General features: G+C 40.1%; 1 protein-coding gene across 1 annotated transcript in view; it reads right to left on the bottom strand.

The window, feature by feature from the left end:
• The window catches only part of PCCA (propionyl-CoA carboxylase subunit alpha), a 378,264-nt gene that overhangs the window by 345,354 nt on the left and 17,849 nt on the right, over positions 1-15,061 (bottom strand). Inside the window, exons 3-4 of the mRNA XM_069601951.1 lie at positions 11,091-11,138; positions 10,914-10,982 (exon numbers count right to left, since the gene is read on the bottom strand). Of these exons, the coding sequence (XP_069458052.1) occupies positions 10,914-10,982; positions 11,091-11,138 (117 nt within the window). The remainder of the gene's footprint in view (positions 1-10,913; positions 10,983-11,090; positions 11,139-15,061) is intronic.

Raw genomic sequence — 15,061 nt, 5'->3', positions numbered from 1 at the left:
ACACCACATGGCATGAAGGATCTTAGTTGCCTGACCAAGGACTGAATTCACACTCCCTACAGAGGAAGTTTGAAGTCTTAACTCTTGGACTGCCAGGGAGTCCCCAATATTTTTTAATATCTGTTAGTGCGGACACTACTGAAGCGACTTAGCAGCAGCAGCAGTCTTTATCTTGGAGAAGTGAGTGGCAATCCACTCCAGTATTCTTGCCTGGAGAATTCCGTGCACAGAGGAGCCTGGTGGGCTGCTGTCCATGGGGTCCCACAGAGTTGGACACAACTGAAGCGACTTAGCAGCTGCAGCAGCAGCAGTACAGTTACCTCTTTGATTTTCCTCAAAATTTCCTAGGCTATTCTTGCATATTTTTTGTCAATTCCCCTTCCCCATTACATGATTACATTTATTAGGATTTAATTTTAAAACACAGATCTAGAAATAAGTAGCATTTACAATATTGTTTCCCCATAAAAAAAGAAGTCCTCATATAAATCATACAAATTCACTTTAAATTCATATGTTAAAGTGTTTTATCTTTAGCACTATTTCTATGAGGTTAATTTTTTTTAAAGTTGTATTTCTACCTTGTTAATGTTTAGGAAATCTATAGATATTTGTATTTATTTTTTTAACTATCATAGAGGCTTTCCTCACTGTTTCTAAAGAGTTATTCAGTTGCCAGTGTAACTGGAAACTCAGTACTATCTTATCATTTGGGCCTTTCCTGTCCACCATTTTATAACTCTTCCCTAAAACTGAAACTCCAGTACTTTGGCCACCTCATACAAAGAGCTGACTCACTGGAAAAGACTCTGATGCTGGGAGGGATTGGGGGCAGGAGGAGAAGGGGACGACAGAGGATGAGATGGCTGGATGGCATCACTGACTCGATGGCCATGAGTTTGAGTGAACTCTGGGAGATGGTGATGGACAGGGAGGCCCGACATGCTGCGATTCATGGGGTCACAAAGAGTCGGACACAACTGAGCGACTGAACTGAACTGAACTGCATTGCCAAGTACTTCCTGGATGCTATTAAATATCAGTGGTGATAGTAAATGTATGGGTCTTCATCTGGACTATTATGAAAATGCTTCCTATAAGGTATGACTTAATTTTTATTTTGGGATGGAAGTAGTTATCTGATCCTGTCTTACTAAGGATTTTACAAGAGGAAGACTGCATTTCTTTTAAATGACATTTAGGCTTCTATCGATGCTTTTGAACTGTGGTGTTGTAGAAGACTCTTGAGAGTCCCCTGGACTGCCAGGAGCTCCCACCAGTCCATCCTAAAGGAGATCAGTCCTCGGTATTCATTGGAGGGACTGATGTTGAAGCTGAAACTCCAATACTATGGCCACCTGATGCGGAGAGCTGACTCATTTGAAAAGACCGTGATGCTGGGAAAGATTGAGGGCAGGAAGAGAAGGGGACAACAGAGGATGAGATGGTTGGATGGCATCACTGACTCGATGGACATGGGTTTGGGTGGACTCCAGGAGTTGGTGATGGACAGGGAGGCCTGGCGTGCTGTGGTTCAGGGGGTCACCAAGAGTCGGACATGACTGAGCGACTGAACTGAACTGAAGGCTTCTATCAAGGTGATCACACAGTTTTCCTCCACTAACCTATTAGCATATTCAATTAATAGTGTCTAATATTGAAACCATATTGAAATGTCATGAATACACTCTGCATGACTGCAGCATTTTATTTAAATAAATTTTATTCTAGTTCCTATTACTTAGGATTTTTCTAACAATATGTATGTCATTTCATTTTCTGCTTACTATCTTTGTCCAAATTTTGATTTCCCAGTGACTAGGCTGGTTTCAGAAAACAGAAAGAGAAATCTCTTTTTCTTTCTCTAAGTCTAGAGCAATATAAATAGTGTCAAAATTTCCTGCTTCCTGAAAATTGCAAAGATTCCTTGTGACAGTCGCTAGGCCTGGACACTCAGAGTTCTTTAGTCATTTTCTACCTTACTTTTCTGCCTTAGCGTTTTCAAGCACAGGGTTGTGGGCCTATACTTGTCACCAATTTTATAAACTGAAAAAAAACAAAATACTCAGTAATTTAAAGGCTTTCAAAAGTATGTTAAACTCCACTTTCAATAATGTATTAAACCACCAGGCAATTAGTCAGGATAGATGACTTAAATATCTTTATGAACCAACCAGTCCTAAAGACAACTACAGAACACTCCACCCAGCAACAGCAGAATATAATCTTAAACTCACGTGGAACGTTCTCCAGATAGTTCATATGCTAGTCCATAAAACAAACATTAAAAACTTTTAAAGGATAGAAAAAGAAAAAATACATTCTCTGACAAAAGCTGAAGGAAATTAGAAATCAGTGACAAAGAAATTTGCGAAACTCATAACTATGTGAATTAAACAAAATTCCTAAATAAGTGGTTCAAAGAAAAAATCACCAGGGCAACCAGAAAATACAAGGCAACCAGGAATAATAATGAAAACACAAAATGTCAAAACATGGGACGCAGCTTAAACAACACGAGAAAGCTGTATGGTGAGACCCCCTATATTAAAAAGACCTCAAAACAACCTAGTCTTCTACCTTAAGAAATTTTTTTAAAAGAGCAAACTAAATCCAGAGCAAGCAGAAGGAAGGAAACCGAAACTAATGTAAATATAAATGAAGTAGAGAGTTTAAAAGCAGAGAAACCAATGAAACCAAAAGTTGGTTCTTTGAAAGATCAATGAAACTGAAAATCTTCAGTTAAATTGACCAAGGTAAAAAATGGAAAAACTCAAATAACTAAAATTTTAAAGGGCTTCCCTGGTGGCTCAGATGGGAAAGAATCCACCTGCAATTCGGGAGACCTGGGTTCAATCCCTGGATTGGGAAGATCCCCTGGAGAAGGGCATGGCAAACCCAGTCCAATATTCTTGCCTGGAGAAACCCCATGGACAGAGGAGCCTGGCAGGCTACAATCCATGGGGTTGCAAAGAAACAACACAGGAATAGAAGAGACACTACCACTGGCCTTACAGAAATAAAAACAATAAAGAAATACTATAAACAATTATTTAACAATAAACTAGATAACTTAGGATGAAATATCTTCCCTAGAAGGAAATAAACTATAGAACTAACTCAAGAAAAAATAGGAAATCAAGAGGCTGAATTAGTCATCAAAAAACTACTCACAGGGACTTCCCTGGTAGTCTAGTGGCCAAGACACCATCCTCCCAATACAGGGGGCCCAGATTTGATCCCTGGTCATGGTACTAAATCCCACATGCCACAACTAAGAGTTTGCAAGCCACAACCAAGGATCCCACATGTTACAACAAAGACTGACGATCCCGTGAGCTGCAACTAAGGCTGCCACAGGCAAATAAATAAACTTTTCTTAATGTTAAAAAAAAAAGCAACTACCCACAGAGAAAACCTTGGATCTAGATGGCTTCACTGGTGAGTTCCACCAAACATTAAAGGAATAATTAATAACAACTCACAAACTTCCAGAACAACGGAAGATGAGGAAACACATCCCATAGTATAACATGAAGCCAGAATAACTCTGATAGCAAAACAAAGACATCAGATGAAAAGTATAGACTAGTATCTCTTACAAATATGGATGAAAAATCCTCTACAAAATACCAGCAAACTGACTGCAGCAATATATACAAAGGACTATATACATTGTGGCCAAGTGTGATTTATCCCAGGAATGTAAGGCTAAACATCCAAAAATTAATTAATTAATACAATATACCACTTCCCTGGTGGTACAGATGGTAAAGCATCTGCCTACAATGCGGGAGACCTGGGGTCAATCCCTGGGTCGAGAAGATCTCCTGGAGAAGGAAATGGCAATCCACTCCAGTATTCTGGCCTGGAAAATCCCATGGACGGAGGAGCCTGGTAGGCTACAGTCCATGGGGTCACAAAGAGTCGGACATGATCTGGGTGACATCACTTCACCACATCAATGGAATAAAGGATAAAAACCACATTATCATCTTGGTAGACACAGTGAACGCATTTGACCAAATCAAACACCCAATCATGATAAAAACTCAACAAGCTAGCAGGGCACTTCCTCAACCTAATAGTGGAAATTGATGAAAATCCCAGAGCCTAAATCAAACTTAGTTATGGAATACTGAATGTTTTGTTCCTCATTTTAGGGGGAAAAGAGAGTACCTGCTCTCATCACTACTTTTCAATAATTCTGAAAATTAAAGCTAGGGAAATTTGGCAAGACTATAAAATCAAAAGCACCCAGTTAGAAAAGAAAGATGTAAATCTCTCTCTCTTTATACATGACAGGATCTTCTAGACAGAATCCTGAGAAATCTGTTTTTTTAACTATTAGAAATAATAAGGAAGTTCAGCAAAGTTGCAGGACCCAAATCACTATATGAAAATTAACTGTATTCCTATATACCTGCAAACAAAATAAAAACCGAAATTAAGAAACTGCAATTCTAGGGAATTCCCTGACAGTCCGGGGGTTACAATTCTGCACTCCCAATACAGGGGGGCACGGGTTCAATCTAGGGAACTAAGATCCTGCAAGGCATGCAGTGCAGCCAATAAAGAGAGAGAGAAAAGAAGAAGAAATAGCACTTCTAACAGATCAGAAGTAATACTAAAGTACTTAGGAATAAATAGAGCAAAGTAAGTGAAAATCACTCTCTGAAAACTATAAAACTGTTGAAAGAGATTAAAGCAATGTGAACAACATCAGATGGAATGTCCATGCTCACATATAGGACTTTAAAACGTTAAGATAAAGATACTTCCTCAAATTGATCCACAGATAACACACAACGCCTATCAAAACACCAGCAGGATACAGTGTCCCACTAGGACCATTTTCCGCTCATAAACCATTCTCCACAAATCTTTTCAAAGAGTAATAGGGGCCTGGAGAATGACAGAAAAGACAATTCACGACTTGATAATAGGCTTAACCCCTATTTTGCTCTCTGGTCCTGATCATTTCCCACTGGAGGAGTTTACACTGTGTTGACTCTCGCCTCGTCCCTGGAGGCGGCTGCACTAACCTCACCAGTACTTACGAACTGTTCTCCTGGGCGATGCCTGCCTCTGAGACTGCTCTGGGTCAGTCTTCTCAAAGAAAGCAAGAGACTGTTTTCAACAGAGGAGCAGGATAGCATACTATTTTAAGATAGTCCAGTAACAAGCAGACTAGATAGAAAACCCACAAACCCTCCCTAGAAGCACCTAAAAATTCTAGATTAAATATAACAAATTTCCTCTAAATGAACAGTCTGGCTTACAAGAAACCACAAGCAATCCCTAGGGATCAAAAACAAAGAAGCAGCTAAACGTCAGACAGTATCCACTAGAACCAACACCACTAATCTTGGAGAATGTAAGCGGGGATCTGGGTAAACTAGAGAACTTGAGTTTTAAACTCTCAGAGATAGGAACCACGTGTGAGCTAAAGATTTGAAGGAAAACTACGTAAGGCCTTGCTGCTCAAAGATTATGTCCTCAGTGAAAGGGGGGGTCAGGGGCTGGGAGGATGAATAAATAATCTACTAAGTAGGGAGTAGACAAATACTATCAGCTGTGCTTCAAGGTTAAGCAAAAAGTCTCCTCAGGAAATTAGAAATCATGAGCCTATGGAACAGAAGGAGGGGTGTGTGTGGGTGTGGGTGTGTGTGTGTGGGTGTGGGTGTGTGTGTGTGTGTGCGTGTGTGCACGCACGCATGTGTGTAGTTCCATCTTGTTTTGCCGATCCTAATAATTCAGCAGCCTTCATGCCAAGAAACGAATATAAAAGTCAGTCAGTGACACCCTGGAGTGATCGGCAGAAGCCAACAGAATAACCACCCAACAGGATTACATCTACAACCCAAACCACACAGAATTCAACATTAAAGATAACAAATGTGGTATCACAAGACAAAATCTACATGCGTGAGGAAAGAATTCATTGCGAGAGAACAGTCAGAAATAGAAATAGGTATGCAGGAACTTGAAATAATATGATAGAAACATTCAAATTAAGTTAGGCTATAACTAAGACATGGAATGACTCAGATACGCCAAGAAAAAACACAAAACAAAAATCAGGCAGGGAATTCCCTGGTGGTCCAGTGGTTAGGAAATGAAGCATACAAGATTCTTTCACTCCAAGTAATATTCAAAATTCTGACCTCTTGAAAATAAATACTGAAATATATATAATACATCTGAATAGCATGCCTTGTTCATAATATCAACATTGTAAAGCTGGCTAGATATGGTTAGATATGATGCTAACCTTTGGGATCAAGTGTTAAAAAAGCAAAATATGCTGTTAGAGGAATTCACGTCTTTGTCTTTCTTGAGACTGAAGCAGAAACCAAGCAGTGGATGTGGCCTTACTGCCGAGGCTTAAATCAAGCTCTGAGCATTCTAACCATCATGATTATTATCCTGTTTTTACTTATAATATCTTTCTAGAAACCGACTTACAGAAGGTCATATTAAGAGGAGTTTTGACTTGAGCAGGCATTGCTTGCTTCCCATTGGGAAGCCTGGCAACTTTTATTCTACACAATGAATCATAATCTTTGGTTTTAAAAAAAAAAAGCGGCTAAAAGTTTTTAAAATATAAAAACTACCACCTCTGCTTCAGGAAGGATGTCAAAGATTCAAAACTCACACCAACTCTTTTGAAAGCAGTTTTGCCAAAGTTTAGAAAGTGTCCACAAAGCTAGGAACAAAGTACTCATGTTCTTTGAGGTAACAGCTTATAGAAGCAGACTACTCTGGAACATCAATATTGAAACATAAATAAATAGGAAAGAATGAAAATATAAGTAATTTTGGACTATCCATGTCAACAGTTACCTCCAGAACACCACAGTATAGAGAATTAACTATTCTATGATAAGAAAAAGAAAATTATAAGTGAAAGGTTGCTGTTACGCTTGAAATAAAAACAGTGACTAACCACAATTCAGACATTCTTCTCTCTCAATTTATCTATGAATGAAAACATGGCCTGAGCTGGATACACTGAAAATAAAAACATGATGAAAAGAGTGTCCCAATTAAAATTTTTTAAAATGAGAAGAGTGAATTTTAAATCTACTACAAGCTTGATGAAAACACAAGCTTTTTTCTGGAGGAGTTTACTATTGGTAAATGCCTTACTTTATTAATCAAGAATGACATTAAAGCCACAGTTTTCTCACTATGTCATGAATATTTTGTAGATATAAACTAATCAAACTATCAGTTGAAACAAATTATTAGTAAAGAAGCCAGAAAAGAATAGTCAAAAAAAAATCAAATGATATGTATGCAAAACAAGTTTTAATTGCTTCATTTAATTATTCAAAGCAAAAGATAAATATTTTAAATGTACGGGCCAAAAACGGAAGACAAGACAAAATGAAAGCTAGTGGAAGGGATGGAATTCCAGTAGAGCTATTTCAAATCCTAAAAGATGATGCTGTGAAAGTGCTGCACTCAATATGCCAGCAAATTTGGAAAACTCAGCAGTGGCCATAGGACTGGAAAAGGTCAGTTTTCATTCCAATCCCAAAAAACAGGCAATGCCAAAGAATGCTCTAACTACTGCACAATTCCACTCATCTCACACACTAATAAAGTAATGCTCAAAATTCTACAAGCCAGGCTTCAGCAATATGTGAACCATGATCTTCTAGATATTCAAGCTGGTTTTAGAAAAGGCAGAGGAACCAGAGATCAAATTCCCAACATCCACTGGATCATGGAAAAAGCAAGAGAGTTCCAGAAAAACATCTATTTCTGCTTTATTGACTATGCCAAAGCCTTTGACTGTATGGATCACAATAAACTGTGGAAAATTCTGAAAGAGACGGGAATACCAGACCACCTGACCTGCCTCTTGAGAAACCGGTATGCAGGTCAGGAAGCAACAGTTAGAACTGGACATGGAACAACAGACTGGTTCCAAATAGGAAAATGAGTACGTCAAGGCTGTATATTGTCACCCTGCTTATTTAACTTCTATGCAGAGTACATCATGAGAAACGCTGGGCTGGAGGAAGCACAAGGTGGAATCAAGATTGCCGGGAGAAATATCAATAACCTCAGATATGCAGATGACACCACCCTTATGGCAGAAAGTGAAGAAGAACTAAAGAGCCTCTTGATGAAAGTGAAAGAGGAGTGTGAAAAGTTTAGCTTAAAGCTCAACATTCAGAAAACTAAGATCATAGCATCCGGTCCCATCATTTCATGGCAAATAGATGGGGAAACAGTGGAAACAGTGGCTGACCTTATTTTGGGGGCTCCAAAATCACTGCAGCCATGAAATTAAGACACTTACTCCTTGGAAGGAAAGTTATGACCAACCTAGACAGCATATTAAAAAGCAAAGACATTACTTTGCCAACAAAGGTCTGTCTAGTCAAGGCTATGGTTTTTCCAGTGGTCGTGTATGGATGTGAGAGTTGGACTATAAAGAAAGCTGAGCACCAAACAATTGATGCTTTTGAACTGTGGTGTTGAAGAAGACTCTTGAGAGTCCCTTGGACTGCAAGGAGATCCAACCAATCCATCCTAAAGGAAATCAGTCCTGGGTGTTCATTGGAAGGACTGATGCTGAAGATGAAACCCCAATACTTTGGCCACCTGATGCGAAGAGTTGACTCATTGGAAAAGACCATGATGCTGGCAAAGCTTAAGAGCAGGAGGAGAACGGGATGACAGAGCATGAGATGGCTGGATGGCATCACCAACTCAATGGACATGGGTTTGGGTAAACTGGCATTTGGTGATGGACAGGAAGGCCTGGCGTGCTGTGGTTCATGGGGTCGCAAAGAGTCAGACATGACTGAGCAGCTGAACTGAACTTCTGAATAAAATTTTAAAGTCACAAAGACTGAAAAGTCTCTGCATTAAATCACTATACAATAAAAGCTGACACTACCAATAGGTCCTGTTATCAAAAGTAGCATGAAAGAGTGAAAAACAGTAACTTACCAAAGTACAACTACTTACATTTCATTCCATACAGTCCCAATAATTTATATACTTTCCCCACGGGACTTTTTCTCCTCATTCATAGTCTACTACTGCTACAAATGCCTGCTGTGATAAAAAATCTCCAATAACATTAGTTATCATTCACCACTGTATGCTATACCTTCTTTTGCTCATGTCCAATCAGCATTAGTCTTCCATTTTTTTTAATCAAACTTTCAGCTGAGCACAGTACAGCATTTAGGAAGGTCAAACAGTTAGAGCATCCCCTTAGTGGCAAGGAGTAACCCTGTGGGGAAATGTGTTCCCATAAGGCAGCACTGCATAAACATTTCATTAATAGCTAGCTCTTTTAACTTTCTCATGCTCTGCCTAAATGTACTTGGTGACCAGAGTCCCTCTACGAACTATTTATTCTAGTCTAACACCAGTGTTCTTGCCTGGAGAATTTCAGGGATTGCGGAGCCTGGTGGGCTGCCATCTATGGGGTCGCACAGAGTCGGACACGACTGAAGCAACTTAGCCGCAGCAGCAGCAGCATCCAGCTTTTAAAGCCTCAAAAATAAAATAGTTAAGACACATATTGAAGACATTATGAGGCTTCCATTTTGCTTAATACAAGAATCCGTTCAGTTCAGTTCAGTCGCTCAGTCAGGTCCGACTCTTTGCGATCCCATGAATTGCAGCACTCCAGGCCTCCCTGTCCATCACCAACTCTCAGAGTTCACTCAGACTCACGTCCATCGGGTCCGTGATGCCATCCAGCCATCTCATCCTTGGTCATCCCCTTCTCCTCCTGCCCACAATCCCTCCCAGCACCAGAGTCTTTTCCAATGAGTCAACTCTTCCCATGAGGTGGCCAAAGTACTAGAACTTCAGCTTTAGCATCATTCCTTACAAAGAAATCCCAGGGCTGATCTCCTTCAGAATGGACTGCTTGGATCTCCTTGCAGTCCAAGGGACTCTCAAGAGTCTTCTCCAACACCACAGTTCAAAAGCATCAATTCTTCGGCGCTCAGCCTTCTTCACAGTCCAACTCGCACATCCATACATGACCACTGGAAAAACCATAGACTTGACTAGACGGACCTTAGTGGGCAAAGTAATGTCTCTGCTTTTGAACATACTATCTAGGTTGGTCATAACTTTCCTTCCAAGGAGTAAGCATCTTTTAATTTCATGGCTGCAGTCACCATCTGCAGTGATTTTGGAGCCCAAAAAAATAAAGTCTGACAGTGTTTCTACTGTTTCCCCGTCTATTTCCCATGACGTGATGGGACCGGATGCCATGATCTTCATTTTCTGAATGTTGAGCTCTAAGCCAACTTTTTCACTCTCCTCTTTCACTTTTATCAAGAGGCTTTTTAGCTCCTCTTCACTTTCTGCCATAAGGGTGGTGTCATCTGCATATCTGAGGTTATTGATATTTCTCCGGGAAATCTTGATTCCAGCTTGTGCTTCTTTCAGTCCAGCGTTTCTCATGATGTACTCTGCATAGAAGTTAAATAAGCAGGGTGACAATATACAGCCTTGACGTACTCATTTTCCTATTTGGAACCAGGCTGTTGTTCCATGTCCAGTTCTAACTGTTGCTTCCTGACCTGCATACCGGTTTCTCAAGAGGCAGGTCAGGTGGTCTGGTATTCCCGTCTCTTTCAGAATTTTCCACAGTTTATTGTGATCCATACAGTCAAAGGCTTTGGCATAGTCAATAAAGCAGAAATAGATGTTTTTCTGGAACTCTCTTGCTTTTTCCATGATCCAGCGGATGTTGGGAATTTGATCTCTGGTTCCTCTGCCTTTTCTAAAACCAGCTTGAACATAGGTATTTTTTCAATTGTGTACCTTTTCAAGCCAACAACAACAAAACCCTCCATCTTTCACTTTTTTCTATTCGATCCAAAATAAGATCCTAACTCAAATAAAGCAAATATACTTACAGAACTAGCATCGACATCACTGTGGATGGCAACCGTCTTAATGCCCATCTTCTTGCAAGTTTTAATAACCTATATTAAAATACATTAATGTTATCTACAATAGTAATTCATGTTTAAAGGGATTTAACAGTAAAATTCAAAGAGTAAAATGGAAAATAAGATTAAAATTCCACTCACCCGACACGCAATTTCTCCTCTATTAGCAATAAGAATTTTATCAAAAGTCTAAAGAGAGGAAAACAAACACATAAGAAACTGTTAACTCTCACTATGAGACCAGAAAACATCAAGCTTTGTTTGCCACAGTTACCACTGGGCATAATCCTAACAAGCACTACTTCCTACATAGTATTAGCTACTATGCACGTGTTCACTTACAACCAGGCTACTACTAAACTCATCGGGCAGGATTTGGCCTTACAATTACCTTGTTAAAAAAGTATCAGTTGATGAGGTTCAATAATTCATTAAGGAACTACATTTCTTGCCAAAAGATAATCTTCAAATGAGATTTCAGAAAACTAAAAACTTTAGTTAAAATTGCTTGAGAGTTTACTTGTTTTCTAAATTCGGAGAAATTCTAAATGTTATGTTTCTCAAAGTCAAGTCTGATATAATTTATATTCCATCTCTTTGGGATTGGGGCATAGCATTAAGTGATATTTTCAACAACTCAGAACAGATAAACTAGTCATGCTTTTACCCAAAGAGTTCCACACCACGCAGGTTATGCTATTTGAGTATAACGCTGAGTTAATGCTATTGATTATAAATGTTGAGTATAACATTATGTATAACGTTAAGTTTGAATAACCACATTTCGAAACAGCTAAGGCCACATAATAGAAAAAGATGTTCCATTTTGTGTAGGGTGAGACACCTAAATTCTAAGCCCAACTTTGCCATTAATGACCTATTTCACTCTAAGTAAATCAGTCTCTGAGGACTGCAATCTCTTGATTTTGACATAAATAAACTGATATAGCATTCTACTGGGAAACTATTTAACAAAGTTCTCTCCTGACTCTAGAACTGAACAAGCTACTCTTTTTAAAGAAATGCACATGAACAATTTTAAGTAACATGGATGCTATACATTAGTACACAATGATTGCTGGGTTAGTGAACTGTTGCATTTAAATGGACCCTTTTTTAAAGTTTTAGTCATATTTCTATAAGAAAAGTTAAAGGTATATATGATCTTAAAAGTTCTCTTAAATAACTTAAAGTAATACGTTAACCTGAGAGCAAATTACAGAATCTCAGAACTGCAAAAGGCCTTTAAAGTCTTGACTAAATCTTTATACCACACACGGGCTATCCTACCCAACTGAGATAAGCCTCCACCTGGGCCCAAAAAACACCCTAATCCCACCTACGGCTTGGAGCTATAAAATTGTGTGTGCGTGTGTGTATGTGTGCGTGTTGAGTCACTTTAGTCGTGTCCAATTCTTTGCAACCCCATGGACTGTGGCCCAGCAGGCCCCTCTGTCTTTGGGATTCTCCAGGCAAAAATACTGGGGTGTAGCTATAAAATCGTGTGTGTGTGTGTGTGTAAAATCATGTGTGTGTGTATGTGTTCAACCGTGTCTGACTCTTTGCGACTCTATGGACTATCACTTGCCAGGCTCCTCTGTTCATCCGATTCTCCAGGCAAGAATACTGGAGTGGCATTCCATTCCTGCTAAGCAGTAAGCATATACTAAGAAAACCTGTTCCTACTTCCCTGAACTGTATCTTTAAACACTGATTAAATATTACGCAGACTACCTCAGATAAAAGCAGCACAAACACTGGAACTTCCACGTTAACAACAAATTATAATAATATTACAGAAAGTACAAATTCCATCCTAATTTCTATGGAAGAAGTAGAATGAAGGTTAAGAGCTAGTCTGAAGCCAGCCTGGCCCAGTTGGAATCCCAACACTACCACGTGTTCCCCTGTGGACAAGCCAGCCTACTGAAAGCTCATTTCCCGGTTCTTAAAACGGGAGTAAGAGCTACCTGACACGGAGGTTGCCGGAATCTGAATTCACACCATAAAGGGTTTAGTGTAGGGCCTAGCGTGCACTATATATTCAGTATGTGTTAGCTAGAGTGTTGTTATTCGATCCTTTGGGCAGCAAACCAGATTACGAATCTAGGAATGAGATTCTGTCTCATGGGGACAAATCTGTGCCAGCATGACTGCGGCGCCTGACACACTCCCATTCGTCTCTGTTCAGGGCTTCTGATGGTTAGTATTATGCGCACCTTGACTGGGCCACAGGGTGTCCAGGTGAGGCATTTTTTCTGATGGTGTCTGTGATGGTGTTTCCAGACGAGGCTAACGTGAATCAGAGGACTTGGTAAAGCAGACAGCCCTCCCCAGTGTAGCTGGGCACCATCCAGTCCATGGAGGGCCTAACAGACTAAAACGTGGAGGAAGAGAGGACTAGTTTTGCCTCCCAGGTTGAGCTGGGATGTTGGTCTTCTCCTACCCTTCAACCTTGGACTTACACCATCAGCTTTCCTGGTTCCCAGACCTTTGGACCTGGACTAGACTTACACACCAGCTTTCCAAGGTGTCCAGCTTGCAAAGAGCAGACTCCAAGGGACTTCTCAGCTTCCTTAATTAGGTGTGTTGGTCGCCTAGTTGTGTCTGACTCCCTGCGACGCCAGGGACTATAGCCTGCCAGGCCCTTCTGTCCATGAGACTCTCCAGGCAAGAATACTGGAGTGAGGAGCCTTTCCCTTCTCCAGGGTATCTTCCCGACCCAGGGATTGAACCCAAGTCTCCTGCACTGCAGGCAGATTCTTTACCATCTGAGCCACCAGGGAAACCCAGGAATTAGGTGAGCCAATTAAAAAAAAAGAAATTTTCATCTGTCTCTTACTGGTTCTGTTTCTCTGAAGAACCCTAACAGAGGACTATTAGTGGATTACCAATTAGTACACAAGTTCAATGAAGCTAATACCAATTAATCTTCCATACCTAAGATTTTAACTAACTAACAAATGAATATGGTTCAGATCTTAGAAGGTAAAAACGGGGACACATATTAGGGACACCCAGATCCTTGCCCCAAAGGCAACAATTACTACTAGTTTCCTGAATATTCTTCCAGATAGGCTATGCATATAAAAGAATATACACACAAATAAATTTTAACCAACTTCTTTTCTTTGGCCACATGACACAGTTTGTGGGATCTTAGTTCCCTGACCAGGGATTGAACCTTCGCCCTCAGCAGTGAGAGAGCAGTCTTAACCACTGGACCACCAGAGAACTCCCTAAACCAACTTGACACCTCCCGTCTGCATCAACAAGAACAGGTAAATGTCAAGGGCATTTGATAACTTCAATGTACAATATGGCACAATCACAACAAAGTACGTTAAGTGCTACAATCAAAACAGTGTGTTAAGTGCTGTGTTAAATGCAGCAAAAGGAGAGAGTGAATAGTGTATGTTAATAAGGCAGTGACATTGAAAGCAGATGGTAGCACAAAAACCACAAGTAATTTTTAAGATAGCTCAAGCACAAAACACAGTATGGGGTACTGCGGCAAATAAAGCTGGGGTAAAAATGCTGATTAAGAAAGGATTTCTATGTCATTTAAAGACCTGGGACTGGGACGTCCCTGGTAGTCAAGTGGTTAAAATTCCACACTTCCACTGCAGGAGGCACAGGTTCCATTCCTGGTCAGGGAACTAAGATCCCACGTGCCTCTCTGCATGGCCAAAAAAACAAAAAATAATATGAAAGTTAATTTCACCTGTTTATTTTTTAATATGGCTATTAGAAAATAAAAAAAATTATATATGTCCTGCAATTGTCTCAACTTTACATTTCTATTAAGCTACGGTGAATATAGATCCTTTGTTCTCCAAATTTCAAGATTCTGAGTAGTTTTGTATACTTTGGCTATTTAGAAGACCACTTCATTCTCAAATAATCATTCATATTAGTTCTACTTTCGGTTCAGTTCAGTCGCTCAGTTGTGTCCGACTCTTTGAGATCCCATGAATCGCAGCACGCCAGGCCTCCCTGTCCATCACCAACTCTCAGAGTTCACTCAGACTCACGTCCATCGGGTCCGTGATGCCATCCAGCCATCTCATCCTCGGTCGTCCCCTTCTCCTCCTGCCCCCAATCCCTCCCAG

Source organism: Ovis canadensis, chromosome 10 (genome assembly GCF_042477335.2).
Source record: "Ovis canadensis isolate MfBH-ARS-UI-01 breed Bighorn chromosome 10, ARS-UI_OviCan_v2, whole genome shotgun sequence".
Lineage (NCBI taxonomy): Eukaryota > Metazoa > Chordata > Mammalia > Artiodactyla > Bovidae > Ovis > Ovis canadensis.
The sequence above is the reverse complement of the archived record's forward strand: the minus strand, read 5'-3'. Positions and strand labels throughout refer to the sequence as shown.